This window comes from Hydractinia symbiolongicarpus, chromosome 3 (genome assembly GCF_029227915.1).
Source record: "Hydractinia symbiolongicarpus strain clone_291-10 chromosome 3, HSymV2.1, whole genome shotgun sequence".
NCBI classification, from domain to species: Eukaryota; Metazoa; Cnidaria; class Hydrozoa; order Anthoathecata; family Hydractiniidae; genus Hydractinia; species Hydractinia symbiolongicarpus.
In genome coordinates, this window is record NC_079877.1 from 29111608 (window position 1) to 29138440 (window position 26833).

The following is a 26833-nucleotide window of genomic DNA, read 5'->3' on the forward strand; positions in this document are numbered from 1 at the left end:
TTTTTGAATGTAACATTTGATTGTTGATAAATTATATACACAATTTGTCGATAAACAATTTGTTCCTTGGATGAGTCGAGAAGGTTAAACGCTTTAAACGAAAACTTAATTAATTTATATACACACTTAAAGAAGCCATTTGTGTAAAGTAAAAAGATGTTACTTATGCTATTAGGAAGGGTGAAAGCCAGTAGAGAAATAGTGTTAATAAAAAATAAAATCATGGCTCATCACCAAGCCAATTTCTCCTATAACGTTCCTGTTCCAGTTCTTTTGCTCGCTCCTTATCGATATCTTTCTTCTCCTCGGCGACTGAGCTCTTTTCAGGCGTTTTTTCGTTGTCTTTCCTCCGTTTTTCTTGATCTTGATCAACTTTTTTTTCGCGCGTTTTATCAGCATCCTTTTCATGCTCACTACGTGAAGTGCGCCCGCCGTCACCGCTTCTTCGATCAGTCTTTCTACGATTATCGCTATAAGTACGATCGTTGTGGCGGTCTCGATCATATTTATCGTACCGATCATACTTATCGTATTTTTCTCGATTAGATCGAGAATAACGATCGTCTCGATTTCGATCACGACTTGGTTTACTTTTATCGGGTTTTTTTCTGTCCTTGTCGTTCTCTTTTCCACTTCTATCATCTGAAGAAAAAAAAAGTTAATTTATACTATAAACGTTCGGAACCCTGGATGCAAACAAAATTTTGAATTGGCGTTGTCTTAATTAAACGAACAACAATGTCATTATTTACTCTAAGTTAAATATAGTAAACGCAAAATCAGAATTATGTACTGCACCGAATCTAAGGAGAAGTTGTATTGTAAAATTCTACAGTCATACAATACAAATCCTTAGAAGAATGTATTTGTTGATTTAACATACAAAAAACCTTGCTAAAAAAATTGAATAACCAATTCATTTTTAGAAATACTAAGGACTTTCCTCAGAATGGAATATTATATTCTCTTGATTGGCGAAATTTTGTTAAGAACGATGAAGTCGTGTCACAGGTCAGAACTTAATGATTGCGAGCAAAAGTAATCACGCTTAATTCACTTTCTGTTAATTTGTGCTGACATTACACTTACCCTTGTCTTTGGTGTCAATATTTCTACTAGCGGACGGTGGTCGATAGATCTTCATCTCTGGTCTTGGCTATAAGAAAGACAAAAGCAACGAGTACAAAGTGAGTATAACAAACTGAAATTCGCCGTTCGTTCTACTGCCAGAATTAATTTTTCAATCAATTTTTATCACTTTTTTAGATTTCCTCTTAAAAGTAATAATAATAATAATATTGATCATTAATATCCAAAGCAGTAGAAATTACCTTTTTATTTTTTGTAGGACTCGCACGATCATTTACAGCTGTTTCTTCCGACTTTTTGTCCTTAACTGATTCATTACTTGCAGCCGAACTCAGATCTTCTGTGGTAGATTTTGCTTTTTCTTCCTCACCCATGGTCTTCACCTGCTTTTCATTATCTAAAATGATTTAATCTCCCCTTTAAAGCAAAAACACATACAACCCTGAAAATATTTTAAAAAAACGGCGAAAATTCAAAGATAGTAACCAAAACCGAAAAAAAAAAACGTTTCTATTTAAGCACTGAACATGTACCCTGAATTTTGTCAATGTTCAGTGCGGTGTTAGGACTTAGGGTCTTTGGTTTGTAGATCTTTTAAATCTTAAATAACGCTTCTTTTTGCTGACGTCATATCCTGTTTCCCTATTTATCAGACCTTCATTGTTTTATAAACTAGCGCATTTGCAACGTTGTTTGCCTAGTCTACACACCTGTTAAATAAGAGCTTTTGCAACCTTGATAGTGAGAGTAACTATCATACTTGAAGTGAGAATAACTTATCATAGTTGGACTGAGAGTAACTTAACATAGTTGAAGTAAGAGTAAGTTATCATAGTTGGAGTGAGAGTAACTTATTATAGTTGGAGTAAGAGTAAGTTATCTTAGTTCGAAGTGAGAGTAGCTTATCATATTTGAAGTGAGAGTAGCTTATCATATGTGAAGTGAGAGTAACTTATCTTAGTTTGAAGTGAGAGTAGCTTATCATATTTGAAGTGAGAGTAACTTATCTTAGTTCGAAGTGAGAGTAGCTTATCATATTTGAAGTGAGAGTAGCTTATCATATTTGAAGTGAGAGTAGCTTATCATATTTGAAGTGAGAGTAGCTTATCATATTTGAAGTGAGAGTAGCTTATCATATTTGAAGTGAGATTAGCTTATCATATTTGAAGTGAGAGTAGCTTATCATATTTGAAGTGAGAGTAACTTATCATATTTGAAGTGAGAGTAATTTATCACAGTTAAGTGAGAGTAATTTATCATAGTTGAGATGAGAGTAAATTATCATAGTTGAGATGAGAGTAACTTATCATAGTTGGAGTGAGAGTAACTTATCATAGTTGAAGTGAGAATAACTTATCATAGTTGGACTGAGAGTAACTTAACATAGTTGAAGTAAGAGTAAGTTATCATAGTTGGAGTGAGAGTAACTTATTATAGTTGGAGTAAGAGTAAGTTATCTTAGTTCGAAGTGAGAGTAGCTTATCATATTTGAAGTGAGAGTAGCTTATCATATGTGAAGTGAGAGTAACTTATCTTAGTTTGAAGTGAGAGTAGCTTATCATATTTGAAGTGAGAGTAACTTATCTTAGTTCGAAGTGAGAGTAGCTTATCATATTTGAAGTGAGAGTAGCTTATCATATTTGAAGTGAGAGTAGCTTATCATATTTGAAGTGAGAGTAGCTTATCATATTTGAAGTGAGAGTAGCTTATCATATTTGAAGTGAGATTAGCTTATCATATTTGAAGTGAGAGTAGCTTATCATATTTGAAGTGAGAGTAACTTATCATATTTGAAGTGAGAGTAATTTATCACAGTTAAGTGAGAGTAATTTATCATAGTTGAGATGAGAGTAAATTATCATAGTTGAGATGAGAGTAACTTATCATAGTTGGAGTGAGAGTAACTTATCATAGTTGGAGTGAGAGTAACTTATCATAGTTGGAGTGAGAGTAACTTATCATAGTTGGAGTGAGAGTAACTTATCATAGTTGGAGTGAGAGTAACTTATCATAGTTGGAGTGAGAGTAACTTATCATAGTTGAAGTGAGAATAACTTATCATAGTTGGACTGAGAGTAACTTAACATAGTTGAAGTAAGAGTAAGTTATCATAGTTGGAGTGAGAGTAACTTATTATAGTTGGAGTAAGAGTAAGTTATCTTAGTTCGAAGTGAGAGTAGCTTATCATATTTGAAGTGAGAGTAGCTTATCATATGTGAAGTGAGAGTAACTTATCTTAGTTTGAAGTGAGAGTAGCTTATCATATTTGAAGTGAGAGTAACTTATCTTAGTTCGAAGTGAGAGTAGCTTATCATATTTGAAGTGAGAGTAGCTTATCATATTTGAAGTGAGAGTAGCTTATCATATTTGAAGTGAGAGTAGCTTATCATATTTGAAGTGAGAGTAGCTTATCATATTTGAAGTGAGATTAGCTTATCATATTTGAAGTGAGAGTAGCTTATCATATTTGAAGTGAGAGTAACTTATCATATTTGAAGTGAGAGTAATTTATCACAGTTAAGTGAGAGTAATTTATCATAGTTGAGATGAGAGTAAATTATCATAGTTGAGATGAGAGTAACTTATCATAGTTGGAGTGAGAGTAACTTATCATAGTTGGAGTGAGAGTAACTTATCATAGTTGGAGTGAGAGTAACTTATCATAGTTGGAGTTAGGGAAACTTATCATAGTTGGAGTTAGGGTAACTTATCACACTTATAGTGAGAGTAACTTATCATAGTTGAAGTGAGAATAACTTGTCATATTTTGAGTGAGAATAACTAATCAGAGTCGAAGTGTGAGTAACTTATTATTCTCCGACTTAGGGCAGCTTACCTTGTTTATATTTATCATCGCTTGATTTTTTCTCGTTTTCTCTCGCTTTCTGGGTCTTTTCTCGTGGCTTTGTAAATTCGTAATCTTCGTTATCTTTTCGTTCCTTCGTTTTTTCGCGAGGTCGCTTATACTTTTCGTCGTAATATCGATCATCGTGATACTTATCTTTTCCCCTAGATCTTTCCTTCGAGCTATATCGTTCCTTTTCTCTTGGCGTTCGATCTTTTTCTTGATCTTTATAGGTTTCCCGTTCTGTGTCGGGTGCCTTTGAAAACTTGTCTTTATCATTGCGAGGTTTGTCAGAATACTTTTCAGTGCCCTTTTTCTCCTTGTTTTTGCTGTCTGGTTCACGCTCTTTACGATATTCACCACTGCTCGTGGCATCCTGCGTAAAAATACTGACGTATTGGGAACATGTAGACAGGTTATGAAAAAAAATGGGATCTTTAATCGAAGAATCAGAAATATTCTCTGTAGAGGTAATTAAACTCACAGATATTGAAGTAGTCATTCGGTAAAAACTGTTACGCAATTGGGTTTAGACAAAAAAAATTACAAGTAGTAGTAATCTATATTATTGTAAAACCTTTAACGTCAAACGCAACAACATACTTCCTGAAGGTTTAAAAAGACATCACAGGTACTTTTTAAATTAGTTTCTAAAAGGGACAGCTAATATTTGTGAATAAAATTTCGATTACACATTTACACTAACGCCAACATTACCTTTTTACTATCTTTCTTTTCATTCGCCTTTCTTGTTTCACGATATGACTTCTCTGGTGACTTCCTACACACAAGACAAATACATAAAGACAAATACATAAGACAAATACATAAAGACAAATAACACGATGCAAGAAAAAGTCGAATGAAGTATAATTCGCGCTGAAGATTTACCTTTCTGTTTTGTCCGCCTTTTTTTCTTCTTGTTTTAGCTTTCTTTCCCGCTCCTTCTCCTTTTCACGTTCTCTTCGCTGTGTAACGAAAATATAAAAGTCTACACACAATCTGCTATTGTGCATCAATACAATACTACCAAGGTGAGTTTTAAGGACTGGTCATTTTTAAGGTGATTTTAATATTTTCTCAAAAAATTAGGATTACAGGAAATGCTGTCTTTGTAAATCACCAAATTTAAATCAACAAATTTTAAGAAAAAGTTTTAAATAATAAAATTTAAGAAGATTCACAGAGAAAGTTTCAAGTTAATACTACTTTTGTAAAAGATTGGAACAGTTTTAAAGTGATTAGAGCATATTTAAGGTATTGCAATCCTGAATATATATACGTTTTCCCTAGATTGTTGTGAAATGACTGAAATATGTCAATTAAGATTATGATATGAAAAGTTCTAGAAAGACCTAAGAGGAATTCGTAATGTGAAGAAGTTTTTGCATAAAATATCAGACTAACACAAGAATGTTCTTTAACAAGTTATTACCAGTTATAAATCGGCACACCTATTCAATTCATGTATTAAACATTTCAGTATTTCAATAATCGAGCAGCAATCAATCAAATGGAACAAACCTTCTCTCTTTCTCTTTCGATCTTCATCTTTCTTTCCTTTTCTTTCTAAAGAAGAAGTGCTTTTTATTCATGATGTATACACTTTAAAAGCGTACTGGTTTTTCACCTATTGTGTTTTACTATAACTGCATGCAAAACAGTTTCCTCTTCACTTACATATAATGCTGATAACGCTTAAAGTACTTCCACTGCTAAAAACAACCACTTATCTTCAGTTTCCTGACCTTTTCCAGAAGTAAATGGTTTCAATAACGTGAGGACTTAAAACCGAACGTAAATAAAGAACAAATTTAAAAAAAATAAATACAGAGACTGGAGTAAGGAGTTCCTAGGAAGAGTGGTCACCCTGATTAAAGGTGTACTAGCAAATACTTTCCAACATGTTCACATACAACTAAAATTTTACTTTTTTGCTATAGGATTTTGTCTTATGTAAAGTGTAAAAAAACGTAATTTTTTCTTTTTTTCAAATTTGTTTCAGTCAAATGCACTAAAGTTTTGATATTTCTATCATTTAGAACTTAAAATTTCTCACAATTGTGAAGCCTTGAAACCTTCTAAAAATGTTGGCGAACAGACAGACAGACAGACAGACAGACAGAATAAAATAGCACTAAACCTGAGCAATAGCGGCTTGTCTTGCAGCGATTCTAGCATCTCTTTTTTCTTTCAAAAACTCAGTTAATGGAGTGGAGATCTTCTGTTCTAAAGACAGCGTAACCTAAGGTTAGCCTACTTTTCTAAATTTAAGTGTTGCGTGAAAATTATGAGGAGCACAAAATGGACCTTTTTGGGTTGACAAGCAGAACAATTGCTAGTTTCCTGAATATAACTCCTGGAAAAATTTTCTAACTTACTATTTTTGTCAACTGCTTTGATGGCCTCAATTTCTTCAATATAAATTTCTGCACTTGGCAGTCGTTCTTCTTCTTGTTCAAGTTGTTCAAGAAATTGCAAATAATCCGGATCTACAAAGTACAATTATGTATATAACATGTAAGGATACAAAATTAAATAGCTAAAACTGTTGACACTAAGTGTAGCCTTTTGTTAACAAAACGTAAAGAATAGAGAAAGGACGAATAGCCTCCTTTGTAATCACATTCCCATGCTGCTGTGCAATCATTTCTTGACAAATCGAAGTTATTTGTTAAACATTATATCATTAAATATTAAACAAGAAATATAGTTAGCTAAAAGAGGACTTGTTTATGCTTTGTGCAATATATGTATAGTGCGTTCAAAATCAAAGTTCACATTACACACTCTCACTTTTATAAGAATATGCTTTATAAGAATATCAGGCTGGGAATTCAGGTTAAAATGAATAGTCTATAGTTTAAAATGATAGAGAAATAAGAATATAGACCTCCAATAATGACATATGCACATGTTAAGTTATTTCACCTAAGAGAGTGTAAATAGTTGTCATATTCTCAAACGTGTTTTAACTGTGGCCTAAACATTACATACCCTTTTCAATAGTGTTTGCTTTGTGGTCTTTTTTCTTTCTCTCCTTGGGTACTTGTTGACAAGGCGCAAACTCAACAACAGCACTGTACTCTCTACCTAACGTTAAAACAGAATAGCTATATGAAAAATTTATTTTTATATGGGGTAAGCTTTTTAGTTTTAAAGAAAACTTTAAGATGAACGAAATAATTCGGCTTTCTAGCTGTTGTTAATAGTTAGAAAATAAAAATCTGTGAAGTAATAAAGCACATTGCAAAGAAATAAAGTCATTTTGTGTGTGCCTAAAAGTTGCAAATAATATGTACAATGTTCACGAATAAATATAGAACAGGGAAAGGAAGCAATGCAAAAGAATGAGTCAGAATTTTATTTGTTTTACATTTGTTTAAAAACAGTTTAAAAATTGTACAAAATACCTTTAGTATCGAAGAAAATGTATCCATCAAATTTATTACGAAAATCAAAGACGTCAGTGTAATCTTTAAAGTTGATATAAGCTCTAGTATAACTCTGTGTGCTGAAACTGAAAAAAACGAAAACTTGGAAAATGATTTTAAAACATTTCCCCATAAAATTTAAGGATAAAACCATATCACATTTTTCTGTTATTCCCATTTTAACGACCTTGCAGGACGAGCCAACAAGTGTCATTTTGACAAAAAATAAATTATGTTAATCAATTAACCTTTATAACATATATACATTGATAAAGTTTGAATGCACATCCCTTACAAGGTCTAAAATAACTTATGACAGAAAATGTCAAAATTTGCTATTACTAAATTAATTTGATTTTCAATGAAAAGATACTGATTATAAAGTTTTTTTGGTTACTTATAAAACAAATAATTGGCAACATTTAGACCTAATCTTTTTTTAGTGGTTTAGACAAATAAAGTTAATTATATTAATTTTTTTTTACTTTAAGAAATTTGGCAGGACAAAACCTTTGCAGCATGGTGATCGATACCATGCTTCCACGCTTTTGTGAATCAAATTGGGTTGGCATTGAACATTTCCAATACTCACAACGGGTTGGTAACACAGAATAAAATATTAAATTGATAGATCTTAATAATACAGTAAACTAAATTTTTACCTACACTTTTGATAACTTGTGATGGACAAATGTAAGTCCTTAAATCAGGCGTGTTTAAAAACAACCTGAATAGTCTGCCATACAATGCGCTTTTATACATAAAGTTAGTAAAACCAAGAAAAAGATTATAATAATAGCAAAAACAAGATTTAGAAAATACCTTTTATCAGCTGCCACAAATCTGAAAAAATTGTGTTCAGGTAAATTTCCCAATTCCTTCAGAAATTCTTCTTCTGAAAGGGTTGGTGGTAATCTTCGTACCACTAGCTAAAATAAACGTGAATAATTACACATGCTAACCTTTTCTTGCTTTAACTTGATTGTTGTGCTTTCTTGAAACATCCTTTAATTCCCCTTCTTTAGTCCATTTCATAAATAACCCCTTCCTTTGGAAAAAGAAAAAGTTATTTAGTTCCATGACCTAGCCCCCTCTCCTTAACTCCCAATAAATACAACGATTCTTGTACTAGTAAGCCATAGGGACGTCTTGTGATGTAGATGACAGCACAGATCCATTTGGGTGTCACAAAAAGAGTAACTATGCAAAACAAACAATGCAAAGAAGTTGAAGAAGTTAATGTTACATATTGGTATAAAAATAGATTCTATTTAGCCCTCCCTTCCTCTTCTACTTAGTCTCCCTCCCTCAACCCTCTCTCTCTATTTAAAACCGAAATCCAATTAAAAATGGTTTGTTGTAAAAAAAGTATGGAAGTATGTTCTTATAACCATTACCTTTGTAGGGAAAAACATTTTTTCTTTTTTCTTTGTTTTTTCTTTTGCCTTCTGATCAACACCGTCCGATGCCAGCTTTCCAGTCATTGTTTATAGAATTTTATCTAATTGGTACGCAATTAAATATAACTTTTTTATGATAAATTTTCAAACTATATCGATATTAACTTAAAAGGTATCATTAATCATTGTCACATTTTTCAAGTAGTGCTTAAAATGAAAACAGGTGCTTCATAATTTAAAGTCGAACATTACTTTCAACATGTATCAAAATAAGTAATAAAATTAAAAAGTAAGCAAGTATAAACTGAAATTTTATGACACAAAACAAAAAAAAAGAAAGAAAAAAAATTAAATGTGTTTCATTAACCACCATATGTATTTTATAGGTACCCAGAATGGTTCAATCAAAGTTAGAGAACATTTAAATAAAAGAGAGACTTGATTGACTTGTGTTAATTGTTTCAAAATATTTTAATGATGCATAGCACACTTAACACTAAAATTGCCCTATTTCAAGAAAAACTGATCATAGAAAAAAATAAATAAAAACAAGAGACAGGGATCAAACAAAACCCACTAGATCCACACGGTCATACATTTTCCATTAGAAAGTATTGTGATTTTTATAAGTGATTTTTTTTTAGAGTAACAAAAATTGTGGTTCAAATTTTTGACACATTTACTTCAGTAAGATTTTGGTATAGATCAATGACGACATTATAATTGCAAAACCTGTTTATTAATTTAAAAATTTCCATCATAAACATGAAATTAGAATAAGATTACATTTGGCATATCTTTTAAACGTTCATGTAGTAACCTGTATTGTGTTGACGATTTGTTTCGTTCTTGTATGTAGTCCAGTTTATTGAAAGTGATAGCCTGTTCATAATAAATATCTTTGATTTTTTGTTTGAAATTTCCCTTTGAGAAGTGTTGCAGACATTTGTCCAACAAAGATAGGCTGTGTAACAAGGTTGATTTGTCTGCATCAGAATTTATCATACTGCCACTTTTCAAACATTGGTACTGCAAAAAAAATAACATCCCTTTTTGCAAACAGGTCCCATTTGCCAATGCATCAATAATCATTTCATTCACTAACGCCTCTGCCTTGGAAACTAAACCTTGTTGCAATTGGTATTGTATCAAGTAGATATTTGCATCAATTTTTAGATTATTCATATGTTTGGATTCAATAAATGTTATCAGATCCAAGATTTTAAAAACAGCCTGAGAAGGGTTAGCTGAGAGCAGTAAAATATCAATTTCAAGCAACGACAACTGAAATTTAAGAATGGGTCGAGTGGATGAACCTAGTTCATTGTTTATATCTTTCTCTAACATTTCCTTTACTGATTTGTATGCTTTGGAAAAATTTCCATACAACACATCAACAATGGTAAAAGCATATTTTCCTTCTAGCTTGTCAAGTTTGTACAAAGATTTGCAGATAGGGACAGCTTGATCAATCTCTCTCTCAGCAATAACTTGTCTAAAATGAGCTTTCATTTCACACAGGCTAATTGTTTTATGGTGTTTACTGTATAAGGGAAATTTGTCTTTCACGTATGAAAAAATTATGAAAGCTTCTTTGTAAAATCCATTATTGATGTGGTGGTTGGCTAAACGACAAAGTGACATGGCTAACTCTTCACCGGAAATAGACATTGAATTTGGTAAGGCATTACTTGGTACTGATTGCAAAACATTTTGTGCAGTTATGGTAGCCATACTGGAAAAGCCGTAAAGTTCCAATAACATTGACCGCATAAGTTCGGCTGATTTAGCTGTTGATGCATTACATATGATTAACTGTGTCACAGTTGAAAGAAGCTTTGCTGGTTTTTCACCACCCTTTATAGACTGCAGCTTTATAAATCGTAACAGTCCTAAAAAATCTATAACTTGACAACCCACTGTCCCATCTGATTGCACTAAATCATTTTTCGTATCAGCAATAAATTGCCTCAAATGATTTTCCCCTTCGTGTGCACAACCTATTTCTTCCTTGACCAAACTCAACCAAAACATTGCATGATTTAAACACTTTTTGTCATTGGTTTCTTGAGCTATACGAACAGCTTCTTCTAGAGAAATTAAAGCTTCTGAATAGTTTCCATGGTGACAGTGCATAATACCAAGATTTAAAGCACAATAACGGAAGCGTTTAAACTTTAATTGATGCTTTTCTAATGCAGAAATTTCTTCGTCCAATTTGTTATCCTGAAACACTTTATAATCGAAGTACATTTGTAATGCCACTGTTGCTTTGTTTGTTTCTGAGACACGTAAATAATTCAAGAAACACAAGTAGTACACTTCATAAATGTCTGGGTGTAACTTTTGAAGTTGGTCAGTCTTTTCTTTGATTTCTTTTGGGTTCATTGCAGTATAATCATTGCTTTCTATTAGGTTTACCTGGTCTGTTACAAATCGAACAGCTTTATTTCTGCTAAGTGTGGGTGCACCCATTGTGGAAACAGAACTATGGTTAATATCAGATGGTTGCACAACATTTTCCTTCTCTTCTTCCAGTAGACTCTGCTCCATACTACTAACATCCATTGTTGTTTCATCAAATTGTTCACCAACAGAAATTATTTGATTAGGGACATTTATGTACTCATGAATAGACAATGCCAATTTCATAACTTCTTCAAAGGACAATTTTTTAAAATCCAAAATCAATCTTCTAAAAAACAAGCCCAACACACTTGAATTTTTTAGTACTTGCTCCTTTCCATCAAATAACAATTCTAACTCTTTTATAAACTCCATTAGCTGTTCGATATTTTGATTGCTGTAAATATCCTTTAAAATATTGGAGAGCATATCTTTGTCAAGTAACGCCTGAATTCCAGTCTGAAAATCACTCCAGCGCATGTTTGAATTTCGAATCAACTTAAGAGCAGATATTAATAACTTTTGTTGGGATTCTAATGGGATCTCGTCACTCCACGCATCTCCTCCCTTTCCTCTTAATAATATTGACTGCACAAATACAGCACATGAAATATGATGCGGGAGAATTGCTGACATTGTGTCAGGTATTCTACAATAGAAAAGTTGATAGAATAAAAATACAGCAGCACTAGACATTTTTTCAAACAGGCCATAATGTGCTCCTCTAATCCCTCTAATGACAAAGCCATCTAATGAATAGTAAATCTCCTTCCTCAAACAAAAAAAATCCCTCTTGGAAGTTGATAAAATTTAATAGATAATGGAGTACTGCACAATGCTACACACAATCTAATTACATTATAACATTATAGATTTTTAAGTCAGTCTTCATACACTGGATAAGGATTGAAAAAAAATGGATTAAAGAAAAACATGTAAAAGTAATTCTAAAAATCTTGAATATATATAAATATATACTTGTCCCACAAAACCTAGTTGTGTTTAAGCTGCATACACAATTATTAAGCCCATGGAATCAATATAGAAAAGGTTGTGAAGCGGGTGACAGGATCCCCTAGGCTCGCAAGCAAAAACTAAGGTATCCCTTTCGGTTAAATTGTATAAAAAACATGCTCCCACAGGTTCCATATTATTCAATCAAACAGTTTTATCTTTGCCAAAGCAAAAAAGGTTTAATTTGATAAAACATATCATGGGGCTTCTGGATTAGCAGTACTGCACTGTGTTTCGGACCCAATATGCCATGGTCCAGGACATATTTTTTTCAGAACCTGATGTATCAGAAAATGCTAAAATAATGTTAAACAAAACAAGAATGATATCCGGTGTCAGTGACAAGTTTGGGTCATGTTATAAACATAAACCTAAAGTATAAGTCAGAGCAAACCGATCCGACTTTTCACCTGACTTGGAAATGGAAGGTCAGATGGAACATTGGAAGAATATTCAAATGTTGGACTAAATTGAATTTCTCGTTTGTGACACATCTTTTATCTGACACGCGAGTTTAGTAATTTTCATTTTCAAAACGAAGGACAACACTATGCTCACAATGGTAATTGTATTTAACGAGCTTGCAGATTGTGATGACGAAAAAGAATGCAGAGAAAAACAAGAAGTTGGGGGAAGAACTAACAAACATCTTGTTTTCTTCAAGCTGTAAACAAAATGAAAGAGTTTTATCTTGAAAATCAATCCAATCATTTAAAACTTTGATTTTTTTGTTTTTTTAAACACTCCAAAATTCGGATGAATGATACACCAAACCTATCTGACATCACTTTTGTTTATTTTTTGTTGGATAAAGTCGGATGAAAATTTTGCTCTGGAACGAACTTTTATCTGACCTCATCCAACTTGATTTTTCACTTTTTTTAAAAAATTGTGTTTTGTTTGAAGATTTTCAGTATATATATATATGTGTAACTAAAAACAATTGTTAACAGAAAATACAGCTAGATGTTGATGTAGAAAATGTTTCCTGATATAGAAATATAATGACTCTTGAAATGTAGTACTCAACAAAAAGAACATACTGTTTATCATATGCTTCAAATCATACATAATGTGCATAAACACTAAAAATTCTGTGCATTGTGGCGCCGTAGATTAGTGGTTAGCTATAGCTCTCGTACTCTGTGCGGGAGACCGGGGTTCGATTCCTCTTGACGGCAATTCAACATGGGCGGGTGAATGTTACCATAGCCCCGGGTTAACCCAAGAGGGAAATTGGGAAGATGGCACACTGTGTGGGCCGTTGGATGTTGCCGGGAGTTGTCTAGTAGAGCGCGGGCTCTAATTGGGTCTGCGTAGCTCAAAATGAGCATTAAATACTCTAGGACTCTCCATCTACGCCATGGCCCCTCCTGGAAATAATAGACAGGGTATATCCCTCGATATTTGTGAGGCTAGCCATGTAAAATATGCACATCTATCTATCTATCTATTGTCAATTAGCTAATTTTTATATACATCAAGCTTCTTGAAAAGAATTAAGTAAAAAAAATCTCTACGGTGTAAATAGTTGTATGAGCAGCTAACTATACTGTATGCACCATATGTATGCATCAGCTGACTATCATTCTACAGGCTAACTACAGTTCGCCCTGCCTGACTGGCAGAAGTTTCTTGTGGAGCTTTCACACCCCTTGTTTCCTTTTTCGTGGGGATGGATGGAACCCATGATCATTTAGACAGGCTAAAAAATTGCACACATACTTTATTATTAAAACGACTACTTACTATCTATTGTAATAACTCCCTATTTTTTAGCTAAGCAGCTAGGTTGTTGCCTGACGGGATCATACTTTCATACAACACAAACGGCATTACCAGCATATCTAACTATGTCCAGGGTGGTCTATCTTCACTTTCACTATTGTTCCAACCAGAAGTCTTACATAAAGTGAGAATGACGAGCACCTGGAAGCAAGTGACGGAATTCTTCAAAAACGATAGTTCACGGAGAAGACTCTGGTCAAAAGGGTAGGGATCAGCTAAATATATCAATATTGACGGTGGCTTACGTCAAATAATCAGACTAGCAGCGAGTTTTAATAATCGAGGCCGATGCAATATGAGGAATTTCGTTTTTTGGGGTTTTTTAAATATGATTTTCTTTTAGTGTTCATGACATTTGCTTCTCCTAAGACCCTTTATACACGACGCAGTGATCGAAAGTAAAGAGAGCTCCAAGGTCAGAAAAACGTTTGAATTTTAAGTGTTTGAATTTATATTGAGTTATACTGAGTAGCCAAATATATACCAAGGATTTTTATTTTGAGAAAACGAATGTAATTCAAATTAAGTGAAAGTTTAGCTTGAGTGCCCTAGCTGGAAGCATTTATAGAGTTTATCTACTGTAAATGGGTTTTTCTTTTCTTTTTTTTAACACAATTTGCTTAAGTTTGTTTCCATCTTAAATGTTGCTTGTTTACAAATTTTAACTCTCAATCATGATATCTTTCGTAAAAAATCTGAATAATCAACCTCGTCTCTATGGTCTTGTGGTCTCTGAGTCGTCATTACGCAATTTCAACAGCAAAGCAAAATGTCCTGGGGGGACGAGGCTTCGAATAAATTATCAGAGTTGTTTTCCAGAAATTGGCATATAGATGTGAAACCACAAACTACGTTATCTCTTTTGACGCTTATATATTATATTGACGTCAAATTGTCATAAAAAAAACGTAATATCTCCGCAAAGTTATTCAACTGTTATTAGGGGGCTTAATGTGAACATGAAACATCAATTTTATTTATATAGGTGAATATTTATCACAGCACATCCGTATTTCATTCTCAACAAAGAATGCTTCACCCCGATCAGACCTCTGATCATGACGGCAATCATATCTTCAATATGACGTACACGCATTATACTCGCCCGTCACGTTCTGGGGACCGCGGATGGATTCCCGCTCACTGCTTGGCAGTATGTTAGTGATGAACAAAGTAGTTCTTCTTCAATATCAATTTTATTTCTTTGTAAAAGAACTTTGTCAAGGTCTTTTGGCCGCCAAAGAGCAACACTGTCAAATTAGTGATAAAGTGCCCTCGGAATAAAGGACGTGTTTTAATTGCCATTGGCTGTGGGAAAATATCTTGCTTGAATGAGAAAAATTCGCGAGTGGAAAAAAGCCTTGATTTTTACTTCAAGAAAATACAGTCTACTCTCGATTAGTAGAACCCCGGTTAAGCGGAACTTTCGGGAACCAATTTCCCTGATCCTTTGGATTTGCATTAACAAGCCTCTCTAATTAGTGCGAATGGCCTATTTTTCAAAAATTGAACAATTTTTTCCCCTCGCTCTATTTATTAATGCGGATGAGTTTTAAGGGATTTTCGTTTAGTGCGAATTGAAAAAATGAAATTAACAAATTTTTGTGTTGAACAGTTCAGTTACCCGTTTTTTTTTTTTAGCATACTTCATTTTTATTATTATTATTATTATTATTATTATTATTATTATTATTATTGTTATTGTTATTATTATTATTATTATTATTATTATTATTATTATTATTATTATTATTATTATTATTATTATTATTATTATTATTATTATTATTATTATTATTATTATTATTATTATTATTATTATTATTATTATTATTATTATTATTATTATTATTATTATTATTATTATTATCATTATTATTATTATTATTCGAATATTTACAACACAGGATATAGCCACTACTTCAGTGTTGGAAACACTGTTATCAATGTGGGTCCTGTGTTCGAAATGTATACATTAAGTATACACAGGTAATACCTACCCAATTTCCGTCACATGGCATGGATTGACCGTAGCTGTGGTAAAGCACTTGTTATACATGCCCGCGCTGTGGACTGAGCCACGGACTCTGTGTGATTGCGAAGCGAACTTCATAAACACAAAGCCACACGCCACTTCTGAATGTTTGTTTGGAATTGCCAGCGGAGTTTACGTCGTCAAACCAGAACCTTCTTCGCCAAATAAAAGAAAAGACATTAGGGGGTTAAAGAATTTCGAAGAGAATCGGGCTGGGTTCAAAACCAAGAAAGAAAAAAAAAAAGAAATAAGAAAAAAAAAGTATTTTTGTCACCTCTAATTTAATGCGGTTGTTCTAATCTTGTTTTCTTCTAATTATTAGTGCGGTTTTGAAATACTAAAACAAAGGTATTTTATTCCCTCTAATTATAGTGTAGCATGGTCAAAATAATTATTTTTTCTGCCGCACTAAATTAAAGGTTTTACGGTGATGAACACAATGTAAGGTACTGGACGCGGTGTGCATTGGTTGCCCACCCTATTTCCCAGGAATTTTTGCCTTTTTAGGGCGACTCTCCACGGGACGATTTTCACGGCGATCGTCATATTGATTGGTCGTCAAAAAGTAGAAACCAATTCAACTTTTAGTCACAAAAATCGTCGCGAATCGTTCCGGTGGAGATTCGGCTTTAAATCGGAAAAAACGGCGATGTACGACATTCTCACTCTATTTAAGGCGATACCGAGGAGAAAAATTTCACCTGCACATAGCCAAAATCATGTTTTCTTTCTGCTGGATATCATAATCATATGACTTTTGTTCGGCTCGGGTAGACAGTCTTATTTTAAAATTTAGCTACTATCAGTAACCATAACTTGCAAACAGTGATTTCGAAGATTAATGATGAGGAAAAAGGTGAGAATTATCGCGTGATTGTAAGCATATCACATACGTTTTTTTATAAAAAGAACAAAAATAAAAACAAAAGGCTGAGATTTAAGCATTTTTTTTGTGGAAAAAACAAAACATAACAAGCATGAAGAAATATCTTTCAAGATAGTGCTATATATAATTCTAGCCACATACACTTAGGTAGAATTTGTGACAAATTCTCTGTGGGATTATAGCTTATTTTGGTTATGTTTTAGTGTATTGCTTAAGGTGTTTGTCATCCAATTACGAGGGTGCCGACATTATAGCGCATTTGCATATCAGCACATAACGTCATGGTTAAGGTACCCAATACCAAACATAAACATAATGGTAGACTAATAGTCATATACTCAACAGTGGAAGTTCTGAAAAAACTGTATATCTATATGATAATACCTGTATACGTCTGTCCGTCTGTCACGCAAAATGGTAGCTTAGCTGCGCAAGTATGAAAAGGACGAGCAAACCCGTGGATTTTTCCACGGGCTAACAACTAGTATTTTTATATTATTTATTCCATAAATATAGCAGTAATAAAATCCCACAACTAATAAACTGAGAGTAAAATTTTTCAGGCTTTAAACTATTATTGACTAATATATTTTATTACTATTATACTTTTGATTGACATATACTCATATAAAGTCGTAATGAACCTTTGTGCAAAGAAACAGACTAAAAAAGGACCTCACTTCATGCAGAGCCTGCATTTTTTTGCCTGCTACGCAATTGTTAAAGCAGCCGAAAAAGCTTACCACGGAAAATGTAAACATTCAAAAAGGTCTATGAAAAACACAAATATTTATGTTATGTTATTTATGTTACTAAATGTCTTTTTCTGCGCTGAACAATAATATTTGTTTGTGCTGTGAATATATTCTCACTGCTAATAATTATTTTTACCAAGTACCTTCCACAAAAGATCCATTTGCTTCTAGAAGTAAAAAACTTTTTTGTGCTTTTCAAAGTTTCCACGTATCTACCACATCTTACTTTTATGTTTGAGATTATAACATGACAAACATTAGATGGCCTAATGTATAGTTATTATTTTGTTTTTATTGATTAATGCTCTTTTGTTTTCTTTTCAGCAGTAACATTAGTGGAATATTGAGAACTATCTTTAGGGTTATAAATAAGACACTACAGCTATAGATTGGGGTTTTTGAAGATAACGGATGTTGGGAAAATCACCCCTTGCTCAATATTTGTGCACTAGCAACATTTTCTTAATTTTAAGTCAAGTTAAAAGCAAAAACTGTTTATACATTGAAAAATATTTATATGATCAAGAAATAATTTTCTTCTTTGTCATTAGGTGCTGTTGATGGGAAAGTCAGGGAGTGGTAAAACGAGCATGCGTTCGATTATATTTGCAAATTTCATTGCAAGAGATACTAGAAGGCTTGGTGCAACAAGTATGGTTTTTCTAATGTTTATTTAACAATCAAATGTTTGTTTGATGCAATTTGCTTCATCGTACTTTCAGATTTGAATTTAAAACTGAGGACTATATGATGCAAATTTTAAATGTTTTTTTACCATTTTTTGTGTGTGGCATATCCCACTATATTTTTGAATAACCAATTAAGTTTCAATTCAATTTTTTTTAAAAAACGAGAGTAAAAATATTTCCTGTACCTGTACGCTTTCTGTACCAAATTATAACCTGTGAAAGAAATGAGTTTAGAAATCCCAAACTCTACAAAACACAAAAGGTAAAAGCTTTAATGTCCAATTGCAAAAAAGTAATTACACTAAGGTGCATTGACTGTGTCAATATATCCTTCTGTAATGCCCAAACAAATTATTAGCACTTAGCTTTTTAAAACCTGGCAATCATACATTGTTACTTTCAAACTTGATCATGACTAATCTTACCTTTCTGATGAATATGATGTTTGTACAGTCAAGTTTAATAATTATTGTGATTTTTTGTCAATAAACAAAGCAGGGAAAGTCAATTCAAACTCAACTATACATCCAGCTAATCCATAAACTAAAATATATGATGAATATAGCCCTTTTGTGTTTGGTAACTGCAAATTACAGCTGATGCTGGCCATGCAGTCATTCACTGGCGCAAACATAAACAATGAAAAGAACTTGCATTAATATAAATCAGTTGTTGTTTTTTAAACTTACTAGTTTAATATTCCACAATCTTTAGCCGATCAAGATTTTTTAAAACTGATAATGTTTTTATATAAAAAATAAACAAGTGCTGAAGCAGTTTTAAGTAAAAGAGTGATGGCAATGTTAAAATTACAAAAAAACAGTGCTAAAGGAATCCAGGCTCTCGTTAATGGACCAGTGATTGCTCATTTAGTGGCTGCAAAGTGATCAAATATTGGCTTAATCTTTTTTTAAAATAAAAAAATTCGAAATGAGAAAAGGAAAATGAGAAAAATTGGAAAAGATTTAATGTAAAACCAGAATAAATATCTATTTTAACGATACTACACTTGATTAACCCTTAATAGGTAAAATTTACCAAAGCCTAGATAAATAAATCTCGCTATCTGTGTAGGGTCATCTATAATGGCACATAGCAAGTTTGAAAAATCATTTTGCACCTCTTTAAAAATTTTTTGTTTTAGTTGATGTTGAACACTCTCACGTTCGGTTTCTTAACCTTGTTTTAAACTTGTGGGATTGTGGAGGGTAGGTTTAACCATTTGTTTTGCTTTTTTTACTTTAAAAGGTATTATACAATAAAATTGCAATACATAAAATTATAAATTCTTGGGACTTTTGTTACAAATTTCTTTAACCATAGCCAAGAAGCATTCATGGAAAACTATTTTGCCAGTCAAAGAGACAATATATTTAAAAGTGTAGCTGTTTTGATCTATGTATTTGATGTGGAAAGTCGTGAACTGGAGAAAGACATACATTATTATCAATCCTGTTTGGAAGCCATATGGGAACATTCAAGAGAGGCAAAAATATTTTGTTTGATTCACAAAATGGATTTGGTACAAGAGGACCAAAGAGACGCAGTATGCCGAATTTTAATTTTATATTTAAAAATTCCAAAAAGTGTTTGACACAAATTTTTGTTATAAAAATACTTATTTGTGGTTCTATTAATTTGATCACAATTGTTTCAGAATTTTTATTCAGACATTGATTTTTGAACGCTTTTCAGGTCTTTCAAAAACGTGAGAATGAATTAAAGGAGTTATCAAAACCATTAGAGTGTGTCTGCTTTCCAACATCAATTTGGGATGAAACTTTATACCAGGTATGTATTGAAGAGATGATTTAAAAAAACTCAATCGAATTATAAAGGGGGTGTTTATAAATAAATGGTTCTCATTACTTTTTTGGAAAACGTTTGTTGCATTAACAGAGGTAGTTTGAACACCCCATTCACCATCCAAACATATTTGCCAAACAACAAACTTCCTTTATTTGTTCTAATGAACCTCCAGTGTTCTGTGCACATGCTGGAAGCACCGTATTTTTCAACCGTAGTTTCCAAGTAAAAACTGTAGCATTACCTTTAAGTGTTTACTTGGAAACTTAATGCTAGCTGATCCTAACCTTTCTGAAATGCTATTCAGCCCCAATGCTGGCAAGTCTGACAAAAACATGGAATTACTGCCTACGGCGCTTGTGTTTTACTGTGTAGATGCAATATTTGAAGTAATACTTTGGTATATTTTATTGTTCATGTTTTTTTACTAACATTACATTACGTCATTTTTATTTCAGGCGTGGTCGTCGATAGTTTATAAACTCATACCCAACGTGTCACAATTGGAGCAAAATTTAGGTAGATTCGCTGAAATTATTGAAGCTGATGAGGTCTTGCTGTTTGAAAGAGCTACATTTTTGGTATTCTTATACTTTCTTATTACGGCTGTTTTTTTCTTCTTCAAATTATCTGGTTTTATTAAATTATTTTCCTACTTTCGTGTTTCTCTTGGGAAACGATCATTTTGATTTATTTCAATTGTTCTAGTAAAACCCTGCCCTCTGTCTCCTAATCTTTTCAACTTGTTAGTTTTCTTTCATTTTAGGTCATTTCACATTGTCAGAGAAAAGAACACAAAGATGTACATCGCTTTGAGAAAATTAGCAATATAATAAAACAATTTAAGCTAAGCTGCAGGTCAGTGTAGTTGACTATTTTTTGGGTACAGCTCAACAGTCAAATCTGTCCTTGTATCGTCGGGTAGTCACCAACCCTTTGCCACCATCTCACATCTCACCCTGTCTCAAAATCTTCCTTTACTGTTTATTCCTCTGCGTTAACACAAGTTCTCCACCTGGATTGTATGTCGCCAAGTTAGGCCTTTTAGAAAGCAAAACATCAGTAATGTAATATATTTTTTTGCAATGTATATGTTATCTGTTAGAATGTGAGTTATTGTAAAACTTTCATCACCTTTATTTTCCTAGCAAATTACACACCCAGTTTCACAGCATGGAAGTGCGAAACAGCTCATTTGCAGCTTTCGTCGATGTCTTTACACCAAATACATATGCAATGGTTGTTCTTTCTGACACTTCAATATGTAAGTATCTTGATGAAGTGAAGAAGTCTAAAACATTAACATCTATTTTTATTTAATTTTTTTTGATATTTTTATCTTGAAAGTTACATTTTTGCATGCACATATCATGCGCATGGTTTTTCCACCCAGGTTGAAATTTTTTTGGCGATTACATGATATTTCGCTCCGGAGCGAAAATCCTAGCGCGGTTGTTTTACCCCGAGTTGAAATATCCTGCTTTGGCTAAATCACAACCCAGTTAAAAAAAATTCTCCATGTAATTACAATTTCTAATATAAGTGACTTTTTTGTCAAAGGCGGAAAACAATCCTATATATGACGTTCTTATCGCCTTTTATTTGTTCTTCTATTCAATATCATGACTGTCATATACATGTTTTTTTAGTGTCCGCAGTAACTTTACTAAATATCAAAAATGCAAGAAAACATTTTGAAATGTTGGAAAAGATGGATCAAGAAGCTCTGGCGAGGTAGTTAGAACGCTGACTCTATTCGTGTAACAAAAATTCTCAACGAAAAGAAAAAAAGTGTTAAGTTTCGGAGGAGCATTTGTTAATCACCCCACCGGCTACTTTTACATGTACCCCAAGTAAATACTGTTTTTAACACGGAGCTATCATTCTTTCAATGTCTGCGATCAAACCTGCGTTGCTATAATCTGATGGCATGTAAAATATTGTTCATGGAAGTTTTTTAGTCCCTTATCCGTCTCCCTTCTACGAAATATGGAAATAACGTATAATTTTTTTTGAAATTAGGATTTCTAGCTATCACATTGCTGTATTTTTAAAATCAACTTTACATATTATGCGGAAGTTACGGTTGAACGTGTTCCTAATTACAACAGGTGTACTTTTTTTTATATATAATCGTGTGTACTATTAATTATAGATTGTTATTATTATTTCAAGTCGTAATTTTTCTTTTTTCTTGTATGTATAGTATAATTTACGCAATGAATATGTTATAATGCATTTGTAAATTCATTAGGGTATTTCTTCTGTTTCTTATTTCTTAAAACTAACTTGTACTGTTGCATTGAACTATATATAACGTGAGAAAATTTCACAAAGGAAATTTTTGCAATTATACCCTAAATCAGTGAAATTGAAATGCATTTAAGAGTTAAAATATTTTCCGCAGAATTTTTAGAAGAACTTTATTCTTCAAAATAAATAGAAAAATTCTAAATTTTTTTTATTATTTCTAAAAAGTACGAGGTTTTTTTTCACAATAAAGCGAAAATATGAAGCTTAAAGTAGTGGTTTTCCATTAGTCTTTGATCCTGGAATCATAAAATAATTTTTTAATATCCTCTCTTGAATTTGTATTCGCGAAAATAAATTTCAGCGTAATTCACTATATTAAGGACCTCGACTTGTAAGAATAACAGGAAAATTTCTCCCGCTCAGGTATACTACGAGAATTTTTATTTTGCAATATATATTTTGTTCTATCTTGCTACTCTTGTGTTATGTACCATTAAAAACATGAGAGCAGCAACAGCTGCTTCAGAAATAAAAACAAAAAAGTATAACACCTTACATTGGCGTGAAGAACAGAAAAAAACAAAAACAACAACAAAAAACAATAACGACAACAACAGCAAAAGAATATTTTTTCAATCTAATTGCTTAACTCGGAATTTTTAATGAAAATCTTATAGCTAACTTCGTCCTGATTTCATTTTTTGCATTATGTCTATCCATTATTCCATGTATTTACACGTGCAAACTTTGTAACATATCTTAACACAGCAGGGTATATACACACATACAACCAAATCATATTGTTTACTAAAAGATGAGTGATGTGGATCATGTCACCTTCACAGCGATGTTGCAAGATGTTGGAAACTATCTTATCTTTGCAAGAGATACGTTAGCTATTATTGGCGTGATCTACACTACCAAGCTTGTCTTGTCATTTGCTGTGAAAACATGGTCTGCAATGAGAACTTATGTTGTACCAAGGTATACGTTGTTTTAATTACATTCTGTTTAAGGTTGATTTTTGTGCAATTTTTGGTGCCTGATAGATGCCTCCCCCCCCCTCTCTAATTAATGTATTAATTTTTTCCCTATAATATCGCGTAATGTTAAATGCTTTTGCACAGCGACCTCCCCCCTGACTTTGTAAATGATACAATTAGACGAGTTGACTTCATTCTCGCCACGTTGTATAAACACCAACAACTTTTCTTTATTACAGGTTTTGGTATGCCAGAGATTTTAGCGAAAAATATGGCGGAAGCTGGGCAGTTATCACTGGTGCGTCTGAAGGACTTGGTCGCTCATATGCTCGTAAGTTGGCGAAGAGGGGAATGAATGTGTTTTTAGTAAGTAGAAATATTGAAAAACTTCAAAAGGTGGAAGATGAGATTAGGTCGTTGTATAAAGTAGACGTGAAATGTTTTGCTATGGACTTATGCTTGTTATCAAACCGAGAAGAATACGAGAGACTTGGAAACGAGATAGGCAAGCTAGATGTGGGTCTTTTAGTTAATAATGTTGGAATATTCTACGATAGACTGCAATATTTTTTAACAGTTCCGAAAGAAACCCAACTTAAAATAATCGATTTAAACATCAGTGCTACCATTTTGATGACGTATCTTGTTTTACCTTATATGGTACAAAGAAAAAATGGCGCCATCATTAATATCGCGTCAATAGCAAGTGTGCATCCCACGCCCCTCATGACGACATACTCCGCAGCAAAGGGTTTCGTGGACACATTTACACGAGCGCTTCAGTACGAATATTCCAGTGAAGGTGTGACATTCCAAGCTGTGCAACCTGGCTATGTCAGTACAGCGATGACGCATCATGCCGCGTCAAATTTTATGATGGTGGACCCAGATGTTTATGCAGAACATGCGTTACGCACGCTAGGTGTCACGCAGCGTTGCTATGGTTACTGGTTTCATGGTTTGTTTGGATTTGTGGGCGAGCTTTTGCCCGAACGTGTTTACATGTTTTGTACTGTGTACTTAAACCCTGTTCTCTATCGATGGTTGACTGGACTTTCTGTGAGCAAGGAAAAGTCACAATGAATTGTTTTCTGCATTCAATAATGGCGTTGTTGTTGGTATGCAAAAGAAACTGTCAGGGTACCTCAAATAACTTTTTTACAGAGTTAATATAAATATATTAGTTTTTATTTATATTAACAGAGTTAATATAAATAAACTTGTTATTAATTTGGGGGATATTTTGAAAGCGCGAAATAGCTGCGATTTTTTTAATTGCAGCTTTGTTCGCTTTTCATTTGCTTGCAAATTGATATATATTTATGAATTTTTTTCTTCAATTTATTTTGTAAGCATTGCTTATGTATATGCTTGTAAAAACTCTTATTTCGGCCTCAAAACATGCTTACAATATACTTAAATATTCTTTCCTTTATAAAATGTATAAAATTTGGATTGCACTGCGGCGACACAAGGTCCAGTTGTACTGACCACGGCTCCTCTGTCTGTTAAGCCAGGGGGGATCTTAGATTTCGTTTGCACATCTTAGATTCCGTTTGCACATGTAATCCCCTTTTTGTAATATGAATTTTAAAATGATGCAAGGTACCCTTTTGATTTATTGTTTTAGATTCATTATTTTTTTGCACAAGAAAAATTGAGCTTGACATTAACCTTCACTTGGTGCAGCTGGACCTTGACATGGTTCAGCTGGACCTTGACATTATGCAGCTGCACCTCGACACCTTCTTTTAAAATAATAATTCCTGATTTTCCTGAAGTTTGATTCTTCCCGAGACATCTAAGGTGTCTGGAGGTGAAAGAATAAACTCTCATATCTTCTGTTAAAGAACATTGATCGCTGAGATTGCCCTTTACCTGAAAACGACTTTATGGCAGTGCTCTTTTAAAAATATTTAACAAAGCTTAAAAAATCTCTAATTTTCTGTTTTTAATGGTAATCCGATAGTCCTCCAAACATTCACTAAATAAAAAAAACACGTATTTATTAAGACATTTGACAGATCGTCAAAAATATCAAATGTAATTCTTAACTCTCCTTCTGATACAACAAAATCCCATTCTTTGCCATTCTTTATCATGTTGACTGTTATCTAAATCTCGAGCGTATCCTGTTTCCACCATCACCTCTTCTGGAATCGGTTTATTATTTGGCGCCTATTATTGGTTCAGTTATAAGCGGATCAATGCAGGAAAATCTCAATCGAGGAAAGGTTCGCGATCCCCTTACCATTCGTTTTTCCTGACGCCTTCCAGTATTTTTTTATCACAGGCTTTCCACATTTAGATTTGATGTAGTCGTTTGAAATTTTCTTTTGATGCAAATACTTAAGATATTTCCCTGTAAACCTTCATATAGCAAAACAACGATAGAAATAACTCGTCTTTTTCTTGTAAGTCGAAAAGTTAAATGTGAATTTTTTCTTTGAATTCGAAAAACAAAAACTATTGCGAATTACTACTCCTGGCTAGAAGATGCGGAAGAAAGATTAATTCCGGAATCTGTCCTTGCGCAATAACTTGGAGTCCATCTTTATTGCGCGAATTTGCAAAAGAGTGTTTTAGCTTTAAGTCAGAAGGCGTAATCTAATATTAGATAGGCGTTGAATAATAAAATCGAATGTATAATGGTGACCACCTTGTGTTGTATTGTTTACGTTGGATTGCGGGTAGGTTGTGCCAACATTAAAATTTTTGAACACTATTTCAAGAGAAGAAATCAATGTTGATCATTAACGATCTATACCTTTGATATTGACATCAACAAATTGATGCTTTTTTATTTTGAAATATCATCCTCTTTTTTGTGAGATTCGTATGGTTTATTAAGACAACTATTCAAATATTGTTTCATAGTAATTCTAGTCTCACAATACTTTGTTCTTGTAATCTACCCAGAAATTTAGGCTCAGTATACTCGTACGATTTTCTTTAACTTCTTCTTTAACTTTTGGTAAAATGTAACCCTCGACGTTCTTATAAATTTAGATTTAATAAAAAAAATTGTACGCAATAGTCTTCGTATTAAAACTATCTCATACACAGTTACACGCAGGAAAATTTCGAGGTCCCAAATATCACTCAAAAATGTTTTAAATTTGATAGATAATTATTAGAGATTATTTGTCATTAAATGTGTACTAAAAGTGTTGTATTTGAAGGAAAAAACGATCAAGGAGATTACAGTTACATCGGCGTATATTTGTACTTTTAATGTTAATATGCATATTTATATCACTAATGTTTTCTAAACTGACTATATTTGCGAAAAAATTCACGGAATTTAATTTGGTATATAATAAAAAAATGAATTTGGCGAAAATTCAAATGTCGATGTTAACGAAATTGACAAATTTGATTTTATTGATATTTTGACTTTTAACTTAGGTTACAAGTGGTAACTTAAAATATCAACCTTGGCTTCAGGCT

General features: G+C 32.8%; 4 protein-coding genes across 4 annotated transcripts; 2 read left to right on the plus strand and 2 right to left on the minus strand.

The window, feature by feature from the left end:
• LOC130636708 (regulator of nonsense transcripts 3B-like) lies at window positions 1-8925 on the minus strand. Its single transcript, XM_057446525.1, has 13 exons — window positions 8766-8925; window positions 8191-8297; window positions 7348-7454; window positions 6932-7027; window positions 6316-6426; window positions 6078-6163; window positions 5459-5503; window positions 4826-4902; window positions 4652-4715; window positions 3926-4310; window positions 1332-1486; window positions 1090-1156; window positions 1-642 (listed from the first exon to the last, which is right to left on the minus strand). The coding sequence occupies exons 1-13, from the start codon at window positions 8850-8852 to the stop codon at window positions 221-223; spliced, it is 1809 nt and encodes a 602-aa protein (XP_057302508.1). The 5' UTR covers window positions 8853-8925; the 3' UTR covers window positions 1-220.
• Window positions 8926-9485: 560 nt separating this feature from the next.
• LOC130636707 (anaphase-promoting complex subunit 5-like) lies at window positions 9486-14077 on the minus strand. The gene is made up of 2 exons (XM_057446524.1): window positions 13938-14077; window positions 9486-11823 (listed from the first exon to the last, which is right to left on the minus strand). The coding sequence occupies exon 2, from the start codon at window positions 11808-11810 to the stop codon at window positions 9540-9542; it is 2271 nt and encodes a 756-aa protein (XP_057302507.1). The 5' UTR covers window positions 11811-11823; window positions 13938-14077; the 3' UTR covers window positions 9486-9539.
• A 2633-nt stretch (window positions 14078-16710) lies between these two features.
• Window positions 16711-22393, plus strand: LOC130636710 (ras-related GTP-binding protein A-like). The gene is made up of 9 exons (XM_057446528.1): window positions 16711-16867; window positions 18204-18303; window positions 19486-19549; window positions 19665-19887; window positions 20037-20132; window positions 20606-20728; window positions 20914-21005; window positions 21296-21411; window positions 21797-22393. Exons 1-9 carry the CDS (start codon window positions 16853-16855, stop codon window positions 21883-21885), a joined length of 918 nt encoding a protein of 305 aa, XP_057302511.1. The 5' UTR covers window positions 16711-16852; the 3' UTR covers window positions 21886-22393.
• Window positions 22394-22562: 169 nt separating this feature from the next.
• On the plus strand, window positions 22563-25786 carry LOC130636709 (inactive hydroxysteroid dehydrogenase-like protein 1). Its single transcript, XM_057446527.1, has 2 exons — window positions 22563-23384; window positions 23623-25786. The coding sequence occupies exons 1-2, from the start codon at window positions 23215-23217 to the stop codon at window positions 24464-24466; spliced, it is 1014 nt and encodes a 337-aa protein (XP_057302510.1). The 5' UTR covers window positions 22563-23214; the 3' UTR covers window positions 24467-25786.
• The last annotated feature ends 1047 nt before the right edge of the window (window positions 25787-26833 follow it).

Excerpts from the sequence above, each read along its gene's own strand:
- LOC130636708 (XM_057446525.1), bottom strand. The coding sequence starts at position 8,852 with ATGACTGGAAAGCTGGCATCGGACGGTGTTGATCAGAAGGCAAAAGAA. Across the intron at positions 5,504-6,077 it reads GACAAGCCGCTATTGCTCAG|AAAGAAAAGGAAAGAAAGAT; the intron begins GTTTAGTGCTAT and ends CTTCTTCTTTAG. Across the intron at positions 4,716-4,825 it reads AAGGCGGACAAAACAGAAAG|GAAGTCACCAGAGAAGTCAT; the intron begins GTAAATCTTCAG and ends TCTTGTGTGTAG.
- LOC130636707 (XM_057446524.1), bottom strand. The coding sequence starts at position 11,810 with ATGTCAGCAATTCTCCCGCATCATATTTCATGTGCTGTATTTGTGCAG.
- LOC130636710 (XM_057446528.1), top strand. Across the intron at positions 19,550-19,664 it reads AACTTGTGGGATTGTGGAGG|CCAAGAAGCATTCATGGAAA; the intron begins GTAGGTTTAACC and ends CTTTAACCATAG. Across the intron at positions 20,133-20,605 it reads GGGATGAAACTTTATACCAG|GCGTGGTCGTCGATAGTTTA; the intron begins GTATGTATTGAA and ends TTTTTATTTCAG.
- LOC130636709 (XM_057446527.1), top strand. The coding sequence starts at position 23,215 with ATGAGTGATGTGGATCATGTCACCTTCACAGCGATGTTGCAAGATGTT. Across the intron at positions 23,385-23,622 it reads AGAACTTATGTTGTACCAAG|GTTTTGGTATGCCAGAGATT; the intron begins GTATACGTTGTT and ends TCTTTATTACAG.